Genomic DNA, 20654 nt, shown 5'->3' with positions numbered 1-20654 from the left:
TTTAAGTGTGGAGTGGAACTGAGATTATTTGCTTCAGTCACATGGGTTTAGGGGCTGTTTGTGCAAAATACCAGCTAGATCCAGACCTCTTACTGGAAATGAAATCCTGACACACACTGGCTTGGAAAACCTGATTTTATTTTTTTTTTCTTTATAAGAGGAGCTGTGAAGTGTCAGGTATTGAAGTCCCAATGAGATCAAGTGTATTTAAGAATCCTTGAGTAAAATGGAGCAATTGATTTTTCTGTAAAAAGAAGTGGGTGTCTGTGCAAAGGTTCTGATTTTTACCTACACAGGACAGTGGAGTGGTTTACCAACAATACACCTGCAGCTGAAATAATCTTCAGGGAGGTGAATTCTCAGGTTTAGGAATCACTCAGAGTAGTTCTTTTAAACCAAAATCTCCGTTAGTCCAAAATATATTATAAAGATGATTAAATAAAACTGTGTGGCAAGGGCTGTGTGCAGTTTAACTGTAGCAGAATGACCTGGAGCTTTGCTAATCTAAGTATAGAGAGAGATTAAAAATCAAGAATGATCTTTACTGACATGTTCTTTCTCCTTAGCAGAATGATCTGTAGCTTTGCTAATATAAATATATATATATATATTTAAAAAAGCAAATCAAGAATGATCTTTACTGACTTGTTCTTTCTCTTGTCAAGTGAAGTTTTTAAAATAATAATAAAATGCTGATCAGCTTTTCAGTGTGGTTGTCAGAAGTGGGATGAGAGCTAAGTAGGACTGGCTGAAGATGAAGATCCCAGCTACATTATTATCAAGCTGAATGGAAGCCTGGGAAAGCTGAGGGTATCAACAGTTGGGTTGGGTTGGGAAAGTTTGTGTGATTGCTGAAGTCAGCACTTTTAATTAAAAGAAATAGAATAACAAAAAGGAATATTAACAGTTCTGTTAGGGAAAAAAAATCAAAAAGTCTTAAAAATGGAGAAAGAACAAAGTGTTGGAGCTGGGATTTCTCCTTAGCCTCTGAGCAGTAGTCAGACCTTCTGAGATAGGGGTGTGTGGAGAGCCAAGGCATCACTCTGTGATCCTGACGAGCTGATCCTTGGGGTGCAATTGGGATTTAAAGGGTTAGAGGCTGAGCTGCTGCCATCAGGTGAGGTTGGGATGGATTTGGTGTCAGGGTCATTCCTGGCTGAGGCAGGTGATGGATCTCCTGAGGAGCAGGGAAGGCTGGACAGCATCTTCAGGTTGGTTTGTCCCACCACAGCACTACAGATCCATTGGATTTGTGTTCTGGATGCCAGGGGTAATGAAAATGAGTTGTGTCTCGTTCCTCTGAAGCTGTCTGGGAGAACTTCAGCAGCATAATGATGTTACAGCAGCAACAGGAGCTTTGGCTACAGTCCCTACAGGGGTGGTGAGACTGAAATAGTTGTGAGTGGGTGAAGTTGGCCTCCAGACTTCTCTCCTCTGCTTAAAATAAAGATTTGAATGGTCGGGTTCAGAAATGAAACTGCTGTTCAGCCCGGGGACACTGCTTGCATCTCCTGGTAGCTGTTCAGAAGATCCTGATGAAATTCAGCAGCTTCTTGGGGCTTTTGGCAGTCCTGAGGGTCACCTGAAGCCTGGGGGAGGCTGAAGATCCTGCTGGTGTTCAGCTCAGATCCTTGAGGCCCTTCTGATGCCTTCTCTGTGTTCACCCCTAGCTGGGGGCAGAGTCAGGGCACCCCTGGGCAGCTCCAGCACCCAGGCTCGTGTCTTCCAGCCTCCTCTTGTGGGACAGAGCCTTGTAACCATCCACAGTCTTGGATCCAACTGGATTCCACTAATAGGGCTCAAGGTGATGATGCCACCTGATTGACCAGAAGTTCCTCCTAAAAATACCATCAGGGAAGGGTGAAACCTGAACTTGATTCACAGGAATTGAGGTGATAATGCAAACGGCACTTTGGGTATTTTGGGTACTTTGAGTATTTGTGAGACAGAGCCTTGTAACCATCCACAATCTTGGATCTAACTGGACTCCAGTAGTTGGGCTCAAGGTGATGATGATGCCACCTGCTTGACCAGATCCTCCTAAAAATACCATCAGGGAAGGATGAAAACCTGACCTTGATTCACAGGAATTGAGCTGATTACGCAAGCAGCACTTTGGGTATTTCAGGTGTTTTTGTGATTTTCTGCTCTTCTGCTGGTGGCCACCACTGACTGCACGATGCCAGGAGCTCCCTCAGGATGGTTGTGACCTTAAATTTGGGTTCCTGAGCTTCACTCACTGTTTTGTTTTGTTTTTTTCTCTCCTAGATCCGGCCTCACATCGCTACCCTGCGTAAATACACCTATGGCAAACACATCTTGGCCAAGCTGGAGAAGTACTACATGAAGAATGGGGTGGACCTTGGGCCCATCTGTGGCCCCCCAAATGGTATCATTTGAGGCACATGCTGGGGAGGAGCTCACTGGCCAGCAGCACCCAGAGCCAGCAACCCACAAAATCCCAGTATACAGCTCAAAAAGGTTTTGTGGTTGCTGAGCAGCTGAGAAGCAAACAAAAAGACAAAAACAAAACAAAGGAAAAAAAAACAGAAAAGCTTTTGTAAATTTCTTTAATTTTATTATGCATAACATGTACTAATTATTTTTTTTAATTAACTAATTGCCCTGCTGTTTTACTGGTGTATAGAATACTTGTACATAGGTATCAAATGTACATGGAAGGCCACATTTTTGTTCACTGTTGTATCTATATTCCAAGTATGGAAACTTTCAGGGTGGTTGGTTTGAAGAAAACAAACAAACAAAAACAACCCAAAAACCTGTTTTTAATTCATCTTGCCTCGCAGGCAACTTCTTTTGCAAATAATCTGCTCCTTCTCCTTTTAGCCCAAAAAATCAGCGAGAAGTTGGGATTTTAGTTCAAGAGCACAGAGGAGGCACTGAATGCTGGTTAGAAACCTAAACCCAAAATTCAACTTGCTAAAGCTTCAGTTTCAAAAAACAACAACAACAAAAAGAGAAGTTTTTGAAACTTTTTAATTGCTTTTTTAATTATTTTTCTTTTTTTTTTTTTTTTAGTCTAACATGCTAAAGAAGGTGGCTTGGCTGTCCTGTCCTTTTTTGGGGTAGAAAAACGTATACACCTGGAAAGATTTTAAAGCAAGGGGGTGGGAGGTGGGTGGACTTGTTTACTGCCTACTCAGTTGGTTTTGTTCACATGCAGAGACACAATTTGATTATTTAGCATGAGGAAAAAAAAAAATCCAACTCGGCTTTGGTCTTGCTTCTATAAATATATAGTGTATACTTGGTGTAGACTTTACATATATAAAAATTTGTAGTATTTTCTTGTTTTGATGTCTGATCTGTATCTATAATGTACCCTAGTAGTGGAACATACTTCTGACTGTACAATTGTACATTTGTAAACCTCTGTAATGTAAATGTGGAGAAGTTTGAATCGACATAAACCCGTTTTTTGGTAAGAAAAAAAAAAAAAGAATTAGCAAAACCTGTGCATTTCAGTGTATATTCACACCTTTTATGGTCGTAGCATATAGTGTTGTATATTGTAAATTGTAATTTCAACCAGAAGTAAATTTTTTCTTTTGAAGGAAATGTTCTCTTTATACAGCCTAGTTAATGTTTAAACAAAATAAAAATAATTGCTTGGTTTTATTTGTCACCTAGTTGAACAGTAGCAATCCTTTCTAAATGTTATACAAAGATGATTCAGTTCAAAATAGTGTTTTTTTGAATCTTAAAAAGTAATGTTTTGCTTATTTTGTGACAGTAAGAAACAAAAAGTGCAAAAGTACAGAACTCCCCTAGTTTTCCTTACAATCAGAGTCCCTTTTCACCTTGTAAAGTGTGAATCACCTCCCCTTTTTGTACAGAAGATGAACTGTATTTTGCATTTTGTCTACTTGTAAGTGAATGTAACATACTGTCAATTTTCCTTGTTTGAATATAGAATTGTAACACTACACGGTGTACATTTACAGAGCCTTGTGTATATTTCCAATGAACTTTTTTGCAAGCACACTTGTAACCATATGTGTATAATTAACAAACCTGTGTATGCTTATGCCTGGGCGACTATTTTTTGTAACTCTTGTGTAGATTGTCTCTAAACAACGTGTGATCTTTATTTTGAAAAATACAGAACTTTGGAATCTGCCTCGGCCTTTTTTGAACCATTTCTGCAACTTTTAACCTCTTTTTTCTTTATTTGAAAGCAGCTTTGCCACGAGCAGCCCTGTCCTCATCGAGCAGCAGCTGCACCAGGACAGCATAGAGCAGAATGACCACGGATGGGTACCTGCACCCCAGTGCTGGGAATTTGGGGGGGGGGTTTCCTCTTTGGACACATAAAATCACAATCCCAGACTGGTTTGGGTTGGAATAAACCTTAAAGCCCCCACCAGTGCCCCCCCTGCCATGGTCAGGGACACCTCCCCCAGCCCAGGGTGCTCCAAGCCCCATCCAACCTTGGACACTGCCAGGGATGGGGCAGCCACAGCTTCTGGGGGAACCTGGGGCTCAGCACCCTCACCCCAAAGAATTTCTTATGTCCAACCTGAACACTGAAAGGGGGATTCTGGGTTCAGCTTCTCTGGGTTGGGTTCACCCAATCTCAGCCTCTTCAGAGCCCAAACTCGTAGCACCACGTTCTCATCCTCTGCCAGGGAGCTGGAGCTGAGCAACCCCCAGGGCTCTCTGGGTCCCTTTAAGCACTTGCAGAGAGGGGTGGGGAAGAACTTCCCCGGGACCTCTCAGCTGCTCCTGCTTTCCTCTGCTGCTCTGTCCCCTCTCTGCAGAAGGGGCCTGGGGGGCTGCAGAGCTGCTGGTTGTGCAGAACCTGGTTTGTGTCCTCATCCTCCTCTGGGCGTTTTGGGTTCTGGGGAGGCAGAGAGACCTCATCACTCTCTCCAACTCCCTGAAAGGAGGTTGGAGCCAGGGGGGGGGTTGGGCTCTTTTCCCAGGCAACTCTCAGCAAGACAAGAGGGCACAAAAGGTCTCAAGTTGTGCCAGGGGAGGTTTAGGTTGGAGATGAGAAAGAATTTCTTTCTGGAGAGGGTGATCAGGCATTGGAATGGGCTGCCCAGGGAAGTAGTGGATTCTCCGTGTCTGGAGATCTTTCCAAAGAGCCTGGATGTGGCACTGAGTGCCATGGGCTGGGAACTGCAGTGGGAGTGGATCAAGGGTTGGAGCTGATGATCCCTGAGGTCCCTTCCAGCCCAGCCCATTCTAGGATTCTATGAAAAGGGCAGGGTGGGGGCTGAGCAGCTGCACCCATCAGTCTTGGTGGGGATGTCCCAGCAATTTTGAGAGCTGGGATGTTTCCTGGTGCCAGGAGAACTGCTGGAAAAGCGAGAGCAAGCACTGAGCATGTGTTTCCATGGAGACTTTGCCCTTTCCTCTCCTTCCCAAGAGGTGAAGTTCAGCTCTGAGCTGGTGCTGTGACCAAATTTAGGACACTGCTCACCCGTGTCACCTCCTGCTCCATGTTCATATTTGTCTGGACCCTATTCCTGTGCATCTCCTCAGTCTGCCTTTGTCCTCCTGTCCCCCACTCCCCATCTGGGGGAAGCTCCAGCTCTGGATTCATCCCCTGTGCTGCTGACCAGACTCCCTTGTGTGGGGAGAAAAATCACCCTCGTTTTACACCCCATCTTTCCCCATTTCCCTGTGCTCAATCAAGACCTCCGTGTGTGTACCCTGCACCTTGGCAGCTGTTGGCTTTAAAGACTTTTCTGAATCTTTTGGGAAATCCCAGTAAGCTGGAGCCCTGGTGCCAGCAGGTGGATGGGTGGTAAATTGATGGAGGGGAAGCTGCTTCCTCATCTTGCAGGAAATCAGATTTTTGTCTCAGCTCATTAAAAGGTTCGATTTTGGTGCGTGTGTGAAACGACTTCTCCTGCCCATGCTGCCACTTTGTTCTTCTCACTCATGAGCAAATCCCAACACCCCTGTGACAGCAGTGCCTTTAATCACTTTTCACACCCTCTGTTGTTCTATTCAAGGAGGGAGCTGCCCTGTCCTTGCTGACACCTTTTCTTTTGCCCCGGGTTTGAAGCCTCGCTGAGCCCTGGGGGTTACAGGAGCCCTTGGGTCCCACCTGCTGCAGCATCTGGTGCTCTTGGAGCAATTTTAAGGCTTTGTTTCACCCATGGTGGCTGCAGATTTGGGGCAGGACATGGTGAAAGCAAGGGATAATAGTAATAATAGTAATAATAGTAATAATAATAATAGTAATAATAATAATAATATTGGGGGGGTGTGGTTTAAGTTTATTTCAGTGTTGAGCATGTATCTCAGGTGTGAGGTTGGAAACTGGGGTGAGAGTATGCTCAGGTCTGTGTTTCTTCTTCTGGACACCCAGGGTCCATCGTGGCACCCAGGGTCCATCCCATCAGCTGGGAACCATCAGTACAAACAGGTTCCATCACAATATCCAGGGTCCATCGTGACACCCGGGGTCCATCGTGACACTCGGGGTCCATCGTGGCACCCAGGGTCCATCCCATCAGCTGGGAACCATCACCCCACCAGGTTCCATCACGACACCCAGGGTCCATCGTGACACCCCGGGTCCAGCCCATCAGCCGGGATCCCTCCCGCTCACCTTCACCCAACAACTCCTCCCAATTCCAACCGAGCAGACAAGGACCCGGTGGCAGCCGGGCCCCCTCCGTCCCCCCCTTTGCGGGGTGTCCCCCCCCTTTGTGGGTGCTCCCGCCTCCGCCCCTGCAGTTGTGGCCGCGGCCACGGGGGGGCGATGCAGCCCCAGAAATGGCTCCGGAGCGGAGCCCCCGGGACCCTCTCCGGTCCCCTCCGTGCCCCAGGGTCCCCTCCACTGCTTCATGGACCCCCCAGCACCCCCCCTGCCCCACGATCCCTTCCCTGCCCCATGCTCCAGAGACACCCCCCCCTCCCACTGCCCAGCAGATCATTCTCCTGCCCCACAGACCCCTCCCCTGACCCAGGAACCCCCCCATGCTTTAGAAACCCCCCCTCTCCCCACCGGCCTCTTTTCTGCCCCATGGAAACCCCCCCCCTGCCCTGGAAACCTCTTTCCTGCCCCATAGACCCCTCTCTCCTACCCGACAGACCCCCCACTGCCCTAGGGACACCCCTCCCCTTCCTCCCAGGACCCTCATCCATCCCTCTGTCTTTCCACCCAAAACTTCACCCAGGGTTTTACCACCAGCTTCTTGCTGGTGAGAGCAATACACTTTAAAAAATGATTATTAATAATTTAGATCCTGCTAATTAAAACGCCATTAAAACGGAGAGAAGCAGCAGGACCCCGAGGCAGAGCCCCCCCACCCTCTGCTCCCGGAATGGGGAGTGTGGGGGGGGATGCTCTGCTGTGTTCTGTGTCCCATCTCCCCCCAGCCAGAGGCTGCATCCCAATTTTGAGCTGGATTTGGCTGTTTTCCCTTCCTGAATTGCTGGGAGGGCAGTGCCCTTTATTCTATTAATCCCCCTTTGCCTCCCCTCCTGGTGTAAACTTCGCATTCAGAGGAGGGGGTTTAGCAGCATCCCAGTATATTTTTAGGTTTTTTCACAGCAAACGTGTGAAAGCCATTAGGAGGAATCACACGTGTGTGAGGAACGACTCATTTATAGCCCAGCCCGTCTGTTCCCAGCTCACCCGCAGCTTCCACCTCCCAGGAACCACACTCCCAAATTCGGAGCAAAGTCACCCAAGGGTCACCCATCAGCCACACGGAAGCCACTGTCACTCCAGGGACTTCTCTGTCCTCTGCTCCCGCTGTTACCCCCTCTTTTTTGTTTGTTTGCTTTTTGTTTTTTGTTTCTTTAAAACGGGGAAACTGAGGCACGCTGCTGTGGGGCTGCTTGAGCTGCTGGAGGTCCAGGGCTGGGAACAAGTCCCGGTTCTGCCCGTAGAATTTTCCCCTCCCCGGGGGTGGGCCCAGCACCCATCCAGAGGTGACCGAGGGTCCCATGGAGAGGAGGTGAAGGTAATGGGGGTCCCACCCTGGCAGCAGGTCCCAGGGCCCCCATCTGCCCCTGGTTCATCTCCCTCATCCACCCTGAGAGACCCCAATCAGCCCCAGGACCTTCTCCTGCCCCCTCCCCCATTTTCTCAGCACCTCCTCCTTTACCTCTGAGTCCCCTCAATCTGTCTCAGCTCACCCCCTATCTACTCCTGGATCTCTTCAATCTGCCCCAGGTTCCCCCCATCTATTCCCTGTCCCTCCCATGTACCCCGTGTACCTCTGGATCCCCTCAATCTGCCCCAGATTCCCCCCTAAATCTCCCCCAGTGTCCCCCAATCTGCCCCAGTGTCTCCCCAATCTGCCGCAAGGACCCCCAATCTGCCCCAGTCCCCCCCATCTACCCCAGGGTCCCCCCATCTGCCCCAGGCCCCTCAATTTACCCCTGGATCCCCTCAATCTGCCCCAGATCCCCCCCTAAATCTCCCTCAGTGTCTCCCCAATCTGCCCCAAGCTCCCCCCATCTGCCCCCGTCCCCCCATCTACCCCAAGGTCCTCCCAATCTGCTCCAGATCCCCCCTTATAACCACCCCTTGGTTCCCACATCTGCCCCAAGCCCCTCCATTTACCCCTGGATTCCCTCAATCTGCCCCAGATTCCCCCCTAAATCTCCCCTAGTGTCCCCCCATCTGCCCCAATAGCCCCCATCTACCCCAGGCTCCTTCCAATCTGCCCCAGGGTCCTCCCAGTCCTCCCAGTCCGCCCCAGACCTCCCTCTACATCTCCCCCAGTGTCCCCCCGGTCCTTCCCAGAACCTCTCTACCCTCTCCCCTTCCCCCCTGCCCTATTTCGGGGGTGCCCCCAAGGGGCGGGGCAGTCGGACGGATTTTTGGGGGGGGGGAGGGATGGGGATGCCGGGCTCGGGGTCACGGTGATGGGGGGGGGGGGAGAAGGGGTGGGCGACTCCGTCCCGTCGCTTCCTACGGAGGGAGGAGGCGGGAGGGGGGGGCGATGTCTCGGCGGGGAGGGCGGCCCCGTCCCCGCACCCGCACCCACCTCCTCCCGCCTCCCGCGGGCGGCGGCAACAAAGGCCGGGACCGCCCCCGCCGCTCCCGCCCCCGCCGCTCCCGCCGCCGCTGCAGCCGCCGCCGTCTTTGCGGCAGGAAGATGCCCGGGGAGGTGCCGCCAACGGCGCCCCGGGGGCTGCGGAGCCTCTCGGTGCTGCCGCTGCTGCTGCTGCTGCTCAGCCCCCGCCCCGCACTGGTGAGTGGGGGCGGCCCCGTTCCGGGCGGGGGGCACGGGAGGGGGGGGGAAGCGGTACCGGGTGGGGGGGGCGAGAGGGGACTGGTATTGGGTGGGTGGGATCGGTACGGGTTTGGGGGCGAGAGGGATGGTACCGGGTGGGGGGATCGGTACCGGGTAGGGGGGTTCGGTACTGGGCCGCGGACGAGTTGGGGGACCGGTACTGGACTGGGGGAACCGGTACTGGGTAGGGAGGAGCAGTATGCTGGGTGGAGGGAGCGGCACCGGCAGCCAGAGGGGGAGGGAGTGGGGGTCGGCACCGGCACTGGGAGGGGGGTGTGGGGGGAACCGGCACCGGTAAGGGGATCACCCCGGCTGGGGGTACACAGGGGACCGGTAAGGGGTGGGAGGCACCGGCATTTTGCACGGACTAGACCCGAGCTGGGGGTGGGCCCGGTATCGGTGTCGTGCGTGGACCGGCGGCAAATGGGGGGTGGGTGGGAAGGAGGTGAGAGCGGCGACGTGGATCGCCTGTCCCCGGGGAAGGGGGATCGGTACTGGGATGGATTGGGAGGGGGAACGTAGGACCAGCCCTGGCACGGGAGGGGATCCGGGGAGGGGAACCGGCTGGATGGGCTGGTACCGGACTAGGGGGCTGGGACCGGCATCGGTATCGTGTGCGGTCCGGCAGGTAGCGGGAGGGACCCCCGTGCTGGGGGGCTCTGGGACTCCGCCGCCCGTTCTGGGGCTCGCACCCTGTTGGGGGTCATGGGGGGCACCCCCTCCCCTCCTGCAACCCCCCCCCCGGATCCGCAGACCCCCACGGGCAGGAACTGGTTCCCCTTGGGGTGCCCCCTCCCCTGCGCAGCCCCCGGGGGTGCAGGCAGGGCTGGGCAAGGCTGGGAGGAGGGGAGGGGGGGGGCCCTGCCGTGTGCGTGGGGAGGGGGCTGCGGGCGGATGCGGTTTGAAGGTCGTTAGGAAAAGATGCCTTGAAAATAGCCTGAGGGGTGGGGAGAGGGAGGAAAGGTGGAAAAACCCCTTCTGCCCGGTGTCTGCAGGATCCTGGGGAGAGGGGGGTGTTGTCTTGTCCCTACAGACATCGAGACCTCTCTGCCCCCCAGGGTCTCTCCTGCACCTCCAGCCCTGTCAGCACTGGCATTGTCCCTGGATATCCCCCTCCCCATTGCCCCTCACTGTGTCTCCCCCCATCCTTTCCAAGGGGCTTTTCCCAGCCCAGCTCACGGGTGGGGGTTTCCACCTTGGCAGAGGGAAGGGCTGAGGTCTGGTGACACTTCCAAAGCCCCTTCCCCCACCTCTCGCTCAGAAATCCCCCACCGGAGCCCCCCCTGCCCTGCCTGCCCCCTGCCTGGTCCTTCCTCTTCCATGAGCCTCTTACAGGAGTTTTGGGGGCTCAGGGGTGGCTTGGGGTGATGCTCTAGAGGAAGGATCCTCCTACAACCAGGAGATGCTTTTCCTACGCAATCCAAGCTCGAGAGAAAGGGGGGAGTGTGGGAAGGAGGAAGGCTTCCTCCTCCTCCTCCTCCCTTTAAGAGAGGAAGAAGTCCCCAGGCCTGGCCGCTTGCCAGCCTGGGACCTGCTGCGTGGAATAACCCCGAGCCCTTCCCCATCCTCTTGAGGTTCTGGTTGGGGGGTTAGGGGCTGGCACCCCGATTTCTGGGGGCGGGGGAGCAGTGGGGGTGTGCGGGGCGTTCACCCAACATTCCCGGCACCGCTTGTTCCGTTCCCCCTCCCCAAGAGCCAGATGCAACTTCGGGATTTCCGAGGAGGCTGCAGAGCTGCTCTTGGTACCATCAGGTGTGTGGTTTGCTCCCCCCAGCAGTGATAAACAGCGATAAATACCCTGGCTCCCGGCCGTGGATCCCGGGGCAGTTTATTCAGCCAAATATTCCACTTTGCCATTGAAGCAGGGAACCCCGGGCCAGCTCCTCTCCACCCTGGTGTCTGTGGCCGTGCTGGTGTCCCCAGCACCCGTGGTGGGCTTGGGGTTGGCTGTGTGGGTGCTTGTTCCCTTCCCAGCCACCTTTTTCCCTTTCCTCATGTGTGGAGTTGGAGTTGTCAGCTGGTGGATGGTGCTGCAGGTGGCTGCTGGCATTTGCTGAAGATAATGAGGCAGGAAAGGTCAGGAATTTGTTAAATGCCAGGATGGGAGGTGAGGGGATGCTCCAGGGGAGGCTCTTCCTCCCATGAGGGATGTTCCCGGAGACACTGGGCATCCTCTCCTGGAGGAAACTGAGGCCTCACCTCTGCCCTGAGGCTTTTAAATCACTCGGTGGCCTTGCCCAAAGTCTTGGCTTCTCCCTGGGGTTGCCAGGATGGAGAAAGCCACGGCTTAGAGCAGCTCTGGCTGCCGTGCCAATGGGATGGGACTGCTGTTCCCCTGGAGCAGCATCTGGAAACTTAATTCAGATTAATTGCAGAGAGCAGACAAATCACTCTGGCTGCTGCTGGCACCGAGGCCACCAGCTCCCTGGGCTGGGCCAGTGCTGTGTCCTCCTGTCCCCAGCCTCAGCACAGGGACCTGGGGTCACTGAAGTGTTTGGGAAATGTAATGGGTCTCCTGGGACCCAGTGCTTCCCTTTGAGCTCCTGGTGGCTCTGATCCCTTCTTGGCCTGGGCTTTGAGGAAGCTGAGATCCATCCCCCTGGGATTGGTCCCTTCTTTAACCCTTTCTGTGCCTTTGTGGGAGCGAGCCCAGATCCTGGAGGTGGGTTTTCCCAGCAGTGTTATGGACACACAGGTTTGGTTTTGGCTGGGATTCCCCAGGGCTCTGAAGCTTGTGAGCTCACCCGGTCCATCCATGCTGACTTCCATCTCCTCCTTCGTCACTTTGGAGCTGGCTACAGGGAGTGGATAAGGTCTGGACCCCTGCTCAGCCCCTTATTAGACACCTGAGAATCCAAGAGGTTGCTGTTTCCTGTGCCTCTGGCAGAGCTGGCTGCTCTGCTCCCCCCACCCTGCAGACCACACACAGCTTGGGGGATCACTCCTTCCTCCTCCTCTTTCTCCTCTGTGCAGGAGCTGGGATGCTGGCAGTGAGCAGGGACTGGCTGGGGACAGAGTGGGCAGCACCAGGCACCACTGATTAGGTTCACCCTAATTAAGTGCAGGCAAAGCAGGGGCTGCTGAGCTTTAATCAACAGGGGTGACCCCAGTGCTGGGCTGGGTGAGATGAGTGGGAGCTTCCAGCCAGCCCCATGGGACCCCCCCAGTGCAGGGACCCCAAGTCCCCCGGTGCTGGAGGGAAGGTGCTGAGCCCTGGCTGGCTGAGCCACCAGCTTAGGGATCAACTCCTCACCTTAATTACTGCCAGTGCTGATGAGCTGTAACCTTTCTGGTCCCTGTCACTTGTACCCAGTGTTCCCAGAGCTGGAGCTCTGCCTGGGTGGGCTGCGTGGTTGGCCCCATCCTGCTCCTCTCTGCTGGCTCCTGGGAGGTGATTTGGATGTAGTGCTGAGCAGGTTCCTGGGGGTTTCACTGGCCAGGGTCAGGGTGGGACCCCCTAGCACCCCTCCCTCTCTGCCAGCCCTTCAATCCACCCTGGGCTCAATCCAGAGGGATGATGTGGGACCCAAAGGTGTCCCATGGCCCTGCAGAGGATTGAGGTGAAGCTTCTGCCTCTTTCTGCAGAGCTCTGGGACCCCCCAGCACCCCTGGGGGAGCTTCAGGACCCCCGTGTTCCCATGATGTTTTCCAGTGGTCCAAAGTTGGCAGCTCCTGGCATCGTGGCCATGGGACAGAGGGGAAGGGTCTTCCCCTTCTGAGGTTTGTGGGTGCTCTGGGGGCTGCTGTGTAACCTGTAGTAGGTAAGGAGTCGGGCAGCACTCAGCCTGGCTCCCCAGGGGATGGGATTTGAGCTCCCTGGTGTGAGCCTGGGTGAGGACATCCCAGCTCTCCCTGTCCAGCTGTGCTCAGCACCCTGCTCCTTCCTGTGATGAGCGAGAGGTGAAGCAAGCTCATGGAGAGAAAAATCATAATGATATGTGTAATAAAATCATAGGAAAAATCCTTTGGGGTGAGGGTGCTGAGCCCCAGGTTCCCCCAGAAGCTGTGGCTGCCCCATCCCTGGCAGTGTCCAAGGTTGGATGGGGCTTGGAGCACCCTGGGCTGGGGGAGGTGTCCCTGCCCATGGCAGGAGGGTTGGAAGGAGGTGACCTTTGAGGTCCTTTCCAGCCCCAGCCATTCTATGGTTTTATGATAATTTTTGTTATCCTGTTATCCTTATTGTTATTATTTAAAAAAAAAAAAAAAAAGGTCCCAGAATTTCTCCAGGGGTGCAGGGTCTGCCAGCTGCCAGCACCTCCTGTCCCTGTCCCTGTCCCTGTCACTGCATGGTGTGGAAAAAGTTGGGGTAAAGTCCCCAAGTGTCCCCGAGGCCCCTTTTCCTCTCGGAAGAGCAGTGAGAGGTGGGAGCCCTGGGAGATGGGAGCAGGGCTGGGGGAATGTCCAGCCCAGAGGGACGTGAGCTGAGTACCAAGCCCAGCTGGGAAGACACAAGACCCAGGCTGGGGCTGGCAGGCAGGGTCTGTCCTCCTCCTCACCTTGAAAGATTTCAAAATAGTTTCATTTTGGGGTGTTCATCCTGTGCCTGCACCCCCTGAGCCTTCCCCATGCTGGGAGCAGGGCAGGGCAGTGGGGTCTGGGGGGGATCCTCACACCCTGGGGCTGTTTTTGTGCTTTTATTCTGCTCCTTGAGGCAAGAATCAGGCACTGGGCAGCTCTGCAAACCCAGCTGAGGTGCTCAGAAGAGGGGGAGCAGTTATTTGGGGGGAAAAAACCCCATTAACCCATTCAGCAAGTGGCTTGGTAGCCCCTGGGAGCAGCAGGCAGGTACTGCTGCTGGAGCTGTGCTCCCCAGCATCCTCTTCTTCCCCCCAGCAAGACCCCCCCATATTTCCCCTCCCTCCCCCATATTTCCCCTCCATCATCTTGATTTCCCCCTCTCCCCAGCATAATTTCCCCTTCTCCCTGGCATATTTCTCCCCCCCCATCCAGCTTATTCCCTCCAACCATATTTCATACACCCCCTCAGCACCCCCACCCCAAAAATACCCCCAAGCATCCTCCCAGCATCCCCACTCCTCTTCCCCCCTGCACACAGCTCCCTCAACCCCATTCCCTGGGGAGCTGCTGGACCAGGACTGATCCAACAAACCCCCTGATGCCTTTGGGGCTCTGGGGTCAGAGGGGGGAATTTGGGGTGGGGGCTGTGTGTGCTTTGCACCCCAGGGGGGGTCAGCAAGAAGGTGCTGGTCCCCGTGTCCCCTATAGAGGGGTTTCCCTGGCTTTTCCAGCCTCGAGTTCTGCTTTTCCCTTGATGCTGAGATTTAAAGAAGGGGAGAAATATTTGGAACCCATCACCCCCCCAGCCCCCTGGCTCTCACTTGCCCTGCTGCCCGGCTCTGGGGGTGGAACAGAGAGTTTCTTGTGGCATCCCCTGCATCCTTCCCACTTCATCCAGCTGACATTTACCCCGAGCTTCTCGTGCAAAGTTCCTCAGCATTTCAGTGACCTTCGTGTGCCCAGTGTGGGGCAAATCCCCCCCCCCCCGTGGGCCCATCTCCGTGGGACAGGAGCGTGGCTGCTGGGAGGGAAGGATTTGCCCAGATCCAGGCTCCCTGGGGGCAGGATCTGCCCCCCTAAACCCTGTTTTTTGGGGTCTTGCTGTGGTTGGGAAGGGGTGGGATTGCACTCTGCTGCTTCGTGGTGTCACCAAAGTGAAAGCATTTGTAGGGCTGGTTCTTTCGAGGCTTTTTTTTGGTTAAAATTCATCCCAGAATCCCAGACTGGTTTGGGTTGGAAAGGACCTTAAAGCCCCCCCAGTGCCCCCCCTGCCATGGGCAGGGACACCTCCCCCAGCCCAGGGTGCTCCAAGCCCCATCCAACCTTGGACACTGCCAGGGATGGGGCAGCCACAGCTTCTGGGGGAACCTGGGGCTCAGCACCCTCACCCCAAACAATTTCTTCCTGATTTTCCAACCTCAGTTTCCCCTCTGCCAGTTTCAATCCATCCCCCCTCATCCCATCCCTCCAGCCCCTTGTCCCAAGTCCCTCCCCAGCTTTCCTGGAGCCCCTTCAGGCACTGGAAGGTTCTCTGAGCTCTCCCCTTGCACCATCCCAACTTCTCAAACCTCTCCAGTTGCCTCAAATTCTTCCTTCTGGTCCTGGTACCATTCTGGTACCAATTTCTGCCCCAGCTTCAGAGGTGCCCACGGTGCCACGAGGGGACAACATTGATTTTGGGGGGCCACAGCCACGGGTACCCCTCCTGCCCGACCCCAGGGATGCTCCCCGAGCTCTGCATCCCCTTTTTCCACCCGGAACAGGTGATCCCAGCCCTGGGGGGATCTGCCTGGGGCTGGTGGCTCTGGGCTGGCCTCCCGTGTTTACATCCCTGCAGCCACCATTGTGAGGCAGCTCCCTCCCTCGGGACAGCTTGGCCGGGGCTCAAAATATTTATTTCAAGATAAAAATAACAGCAGCAGCCTCAGGGCTGCTCCCTTTTTTATTTTTTTCCTTCCTTCCTTTTTTTTTTTTTTTTCTTTCTCTTTTCTTTCTCTTTTCTTTCTCTTTTCTTTCTCTTTTCTTTCTCTTTTCTTTCTCTTTTCTTTCTCTTTTCTTTCTCTTTTCTTTCTCTTTTCTTTCTCTTTTCTTTCTCTTTCTTTCTCTTTTCTTTCTCTTTCTTTCTCTTTTCTTTCTCTTTTCTTTCTCTTTTCTTTCTCTTCTCTTCTCTTCTCTTTCTCTTTTCTTTCTCTTTTCTTTCTCTTTTCTTTCTCTTTTCTTTCTCTTCTTTCTCTTCTCTTTCTCTTCTCTTTCTCTTCTCTTTCTCTTCTCTTTCTCTTCTCTTTCTCTTCTCTTTCTCTTCTCTTTCTCTTCTCTTTCTCTTTCTCTTCTCTCTCTTCTCTTTCTCTTCTCTTTCTCTTCTCTTTCTCTTCTCTTTCTCTTCTCTTTCTCTTCTCTTTCTCTTCTCTTTCTCTTCTCTTTCTCTTCTCTTTCTCTTCTCTTTCTCTTCTCTTTCTCTTCTCTTTCTCTTCTCTTTCTCTTCTCTTTCTCTTTCTCTTTCTCTTCTCTTTCTCTTTCTCTTTCTCTCTTTTCTCTTCCTCTTCTCTTTCTCTTCTCTTCCTCTTCTCTTACTCTTTTCCTTCTTTTCTCTTTCTCTTCTCTTTCTTTTCTTTTTTCTTTCTCTTTTCCTTCTCTTCTCCTTCTTTTTTTTTTCCTTATTTTTTTTCTCAGCTTGGGGCAAAACAAGGATTATTTTATCAAAAGGAGGGAAAAAAACCCAAAAAACCCCCACCAAACCCAGTGTGAGCCCCAAACTGGAACTGTGGAGAAGCACACGGGGGCTCGGGCAAAACAAGTGGATTTGCCCGAAGTGTTTTCCGGAGGCAGAGGAGGAGGGGAATGAAGTTATTTCATCAGAACACTGAACACAGCCCGGAGGGGGGGCGGGACCGGGACCGGGTTCGGCTCCGGGTGTCGGTGATGTAGAAAACCCAAACAAGCCGAGGGCTGCGCTTTGGGGGAAGAGAGTGGGAGTTTCGGTCCGAAATGGGCACTTAAAAAAAATCATCTTACTGCTTGGTGGGTTTTTCTTTGGGTGTGGGTTCTGTTGTTTGTTTTTTTCTTTTTCTTCTTTTTCCCCCCTTTTTTTCCTTTTTTTTTTTCCTTTCTCTTTTCCTTTCTCTTTCTTTTCTTTTTTTTTTTTCCTTTTTTTCCTTTTTTTCCTGTTTCCCAAGGAAGGCTTGAAGGGAGCAGAAATCCTCCCCCCCAGCCCACAGCAGTTTTCCAGGGCTGGCACAGAGCATGCAAAGACCTTTCTGCCCCAAGCCCCCCCATTTTCACCTCATTTCAGCCAAATTCAGGTCCTCCAGACTCCTAAGAACTTTTCCAGGTGTGGGGTGCTTCTCGTGTCCCCATCTCACCCTGTAAAGCCGAAGGGATGGAGTTGGAATAATTCATTTCCCCCCCCTTTTTTAGAGGCTTTTTGGCCCAAAGCAGCATCCAACCTTTCCTTTTCCAGCATTTTCGTGCCTCGGGTTGTTTGGGAGAGTTGTCCTGGGAATCTCCTGCCAAAGGAATGAGGGTACTGAAGAGCAGGAGCTGATTGTCACCAGAGATGTCACTTAAGGGAACGTGGGGGGGGGACCAAGACTCCTCCTTGGCTCCAGCCCAGTGGAAAAACTGGGAGCTGCCAGGGGTTTGTTGCTGAGATGGGATGAATCCCTGCAGCTCCAGGGATGCTTCACCCCAGAGGCTGCTCCCAGTGCCAGGTTCCCTTTTTAGGATGTGCTGGGTGGGATGGCCACCACATCCCTGTGGTTTTGGGGTGCTCTACTTCTCACCCCCTTCCTCTCCCCCCCTTTTCCACCTTCTCCTGTGGGATAAATAATTCAGAATATAACAAACCAGCTTTGCAGGGCTCTCCCACCCCCCAGCTGAGCCTGACAAGCTTGGTGCACCCCAGGCATTGTGTTTGGGTGCTGTGACCTGGAGACCCCATGGCACTGATGGGTGCTAATGAAGCCTTCATTAACCACGGGTGGGTGCAAGTGGGTGCCTGGCTCAGGCTCTGCCATCCAATTGCAGACCCGGCTGGGATCCTGGGGTTCATTAGCTCAGGGTTAATTAGGGAGTGTGCCAAGGTCTATCTGTGTATGGGGTGTGAAATGGGGACCTGGGAGGCATCAAGTGTAGTTGAGGTCTCATCCCTGGAGATGTTCAAGTGAGGCTTGAGGATGCTCTGAGCACCCTGAGCTGGGTGAGGGTGTCCCTGAGACTGCAGGGCTGGGACTGGGGGACCTGGAGAGGTCCCTTCCCACCCAAACCATTCTGTGAGTCTGTGGCTCCATGACCTGAGCCCTAAACAACAATTTCATTCCTGAAAGCCAAGTGAGGGGAGGGGATCCTCGAAATCCCTGTGTGGGGGCTGATCACACAGGGAGGATGGCACAGAGGAGACTCTGTCAGGGTGCTCAGCTGCAGGATTCAGCACCCAGCCCTCCCATTACCTCCACTTCCAGCTGGGATGCTCATCCCAGCTCCTGCTTCCCAGCTGCAGCAGGGGCCTGATCCTGCCTCTCCTGATGCAATTCCAGCTGCTCCCAGTGAGCAGTCAGGAGTTTGCCTCCAGCTATAAATATCAGAGAGCAGCAAAAGCCCCCAAAGGGCTGGGGCACTAAATATAGAATTTCTGCAGCAGAAAGGCAGCTTGCACAGGGGCCAGGAGGGGGGATCTCCTGCTTCCTTCTAGGAATGGGGGGAAGGAGAGGACACAAGGAAGGAAGAGGATGATTTTCCATGAGGATAGGGAGCTGGATCCTCTCCCTGCAGTCTTGCAGCACCCAGCTGCTCCATTCCAAGCCTTGCTTCCCCTGAGCATCAGCTGAAGTTGCTGCTGGAGCGTAAAGGAAAGGGACATAAAACATTTAGAGCCCTTGAAAATCATCAAGGAAGTGTCTGACTTGGTTAAAACAGCAAGAGCAATTAGAAGGGAAAAAACAAAACCCAACCAACCCAGTTTGTGTTATTCCATCTTTTTTCCAAGTTCTTTCCACCCTCAGAGGGGGCTGCAGGCTCCTGCCTCCTGCTCTCCTATCTCGGTGGCTTTGGGGGATGGGGCAGGGTCTGACCCCTCCCTCCCATGACCAGGAGAGATGCTCCCCCCCCCCTCCCTGTTCCCCCTACAAACTGCTGCATCTTCACCAAGCTCAGCATCTCCCTCCCCATCCATCACCATTTCCATGACAACTGGGGGAAGGTGGGCAGAGCCTCCTGTGTTCTGGGAGCTCACATCCCCCTCCTGTCCTATTGCTGGGGCCAGCAAAGCACCACCTTGGATTAATTAATCCTAATTAAAGGTCAGAAAGCAAAGGGCTGCCTGGGAAAAGGGCCCAGGCACCCCCTCCACCCCCTTCAGTTTTTTCCCTTCATTTTTCCCCCTTTATTTTCCCTCCCTTCATATCCCCTCCTTCATTTCCCCACCTCCTTTTTCCCCCCTCCCCAGTGGTCCCCTTGTGCTTGTGGAAGGAGGTGATGTGGTAGTGGCCCTGTGGCCATGGCAGGAGGTGACACAGTGGTCACTTTGTGCCCCTGGAAGGAGGTGACAGCCTGGTGACCTCAGAGCAGGGGGATTTCTGCCTCCTGAGTCACCCTGGCTGCTCTGGCTGGCAAGGGCATCACATGCCTGAAAGCAGAAGAGCTTTTTCAGCCTGGTTGGTGGCTCCTGGGCTGTGTCCCCTTGTCCCCAGATGGCCATCCCCCATCACTGCCATCTCCCCAGCCTGGCAGAACCTTCCCTGGATGGAACTGGGGAGAGAAAACCAGGGTTTTTTATTTTTTTTTTTAATCCATGGTGGGGACTGTGGGAGGAAGGAGCCAACCCTGCTGCCTCCCAGGCTCTGCCAGCAGCTCCCATCCCCTGCTTTGCCAGCCCAAAGCAAGTTTTATTGGGATGTGCCCTGGATGGTGGGGTCTGAGCCTAGAAAGGACTTCACAGTCCTCAAGCCTGAGGGTTTCCTACAGCTTCTCCAAGCTCAGAGGCTGTTTATCCTTTGAAGGATGGTGAGTGGGTGGCCAGAGCCTGCTGTGGCCTCTGTATGGAGGAGGAGCAACCAGCAATGGGCAAGCAGGGCTGGAGATGTGCCCAGGGCAGCACCAGGAGGGGCTGGAACCTGGATTTGCTGCAGCTCCTTCCCAAATCTTGCTTGTCACATCATTGCACAGCCAGGGGATTAACACACATCCCCCCCAGCCTGTCCCCATCCCAAAGTGCCCCTGTTTCTGTGCTGTCCCTTGCTTTGGGACCTTCTGCTCCACGAGGTCCCAGGCCTCTCCTTGTCCCCACCAGGCAGGATTAGGCTCCCTCAGCCATCTGGACCCTAGCTCAGCTCCCTGCAAGCCCTGAGCCTCCTGCACCCCTGGACCCATGCTGGGACAGCCCCCCCTGAGCACCCATCCTGGAGACACCCAGTGAGGGGCTCCCCAACTTGGGGACAGTGACCCTGGGCACCTCCTGGTGTCTCAGAAGGGTCTCAATGTGCATGGCTTGGGGCAAACACCTTGTTTGGAGAGCTCTGGGATGGTGGCAGGGCTGGATGTCACCCTCAGGGGCTGAGTTTGGATCCAGGCAGGGATGTGGTCATGGAAAAACACCCCATGGGAATATCCTACCTGTGTTTAGGGAAGTTTTGGACCAGACCTGTGCCCCGTGACTGGGAGGGAGATGGAGAATCAGAATCACAGAATACTTTGGGTTGGAAGAGATCAGCTAGGATCTCTAGCTGAGATCCCAGCACCCTGGCTGCCAGGAGGGAGGTGGGGCAGGGATCTCCAGCCCAGACTTTATTCGGGGAGCTCAAAAATGTCACCAGCACCACCCCAGCACTGGCACCCATCACCATCTGAGCCCAGCCCAGCTTGGGGCTGCCCTGGGTCATCCAGACCCACCCAGTCAAGTCCCCTGCCCAT

At 53.7% G+C, this 20654-nt stretch overlaps 2 protein-coding genes across 13 annotated transcripts in view; both read left to right on the top strand.

Moving 5' to 3' along the window:
* The window catches only part of PUM1 (pumilio RNA binding family member 1), a 70722-nt gene extending 66581 nt beyond the window's left edge, over positions 1-4141 (top strand). For all 12 annotated transcript variants that reach the window (XM_030464231.1, XM_030464232.1, XM_030464235.1 and 9 more), the window contains one exon: positions 2269-4141. In XM_030464231.1, coding sequence (XP_030320091.1) covers positions 2269-2400 — 132 coding nt within the window. In that variant the 3' untranslated portion in view covers positions 2401-4141. The remainder of the gene's footprint in view (positions 1-2268) is intronic.
* A 4910-nt stretch (positions 4142-9051) lies between these two features.
* Positions 9052-20654, top strand: part of SDC3 (syndecan 3) — a 37251-nt gene continuing 25648 nt past the window's right edge. Inside the window, exon 1 of the mRNA XM_030464378.1 lies at positions 9052-9191. Coding sequence (XP_030320238.1) covers positions 9096-9191 — 96 coding nt within the window. The 5' untranslated portion in view covers positions 9052-9095. The remainder of the gene's footprint in view (positions 9192-20654) is intronic.

This window comes from Calypte anna, chromosome 23 (genome assembly GCF_003957555.1).
Source record: "Calypte anna isolate BGI_N300 chromosome 23, bCalAnn1_v1.p, whole genome shotgun sequence".
Taxonomy (NCBI): domain Eukaryota; kingdom Metazoa; phylum Chordata; class Aves; order Apodiformes; family Trochilidae; genus Calypte; species Calypte anna.
Note: the sequence above shows the minus strand (reverse complement) of the source record. Positions and strands in the feature narration are given on the sequence as shown.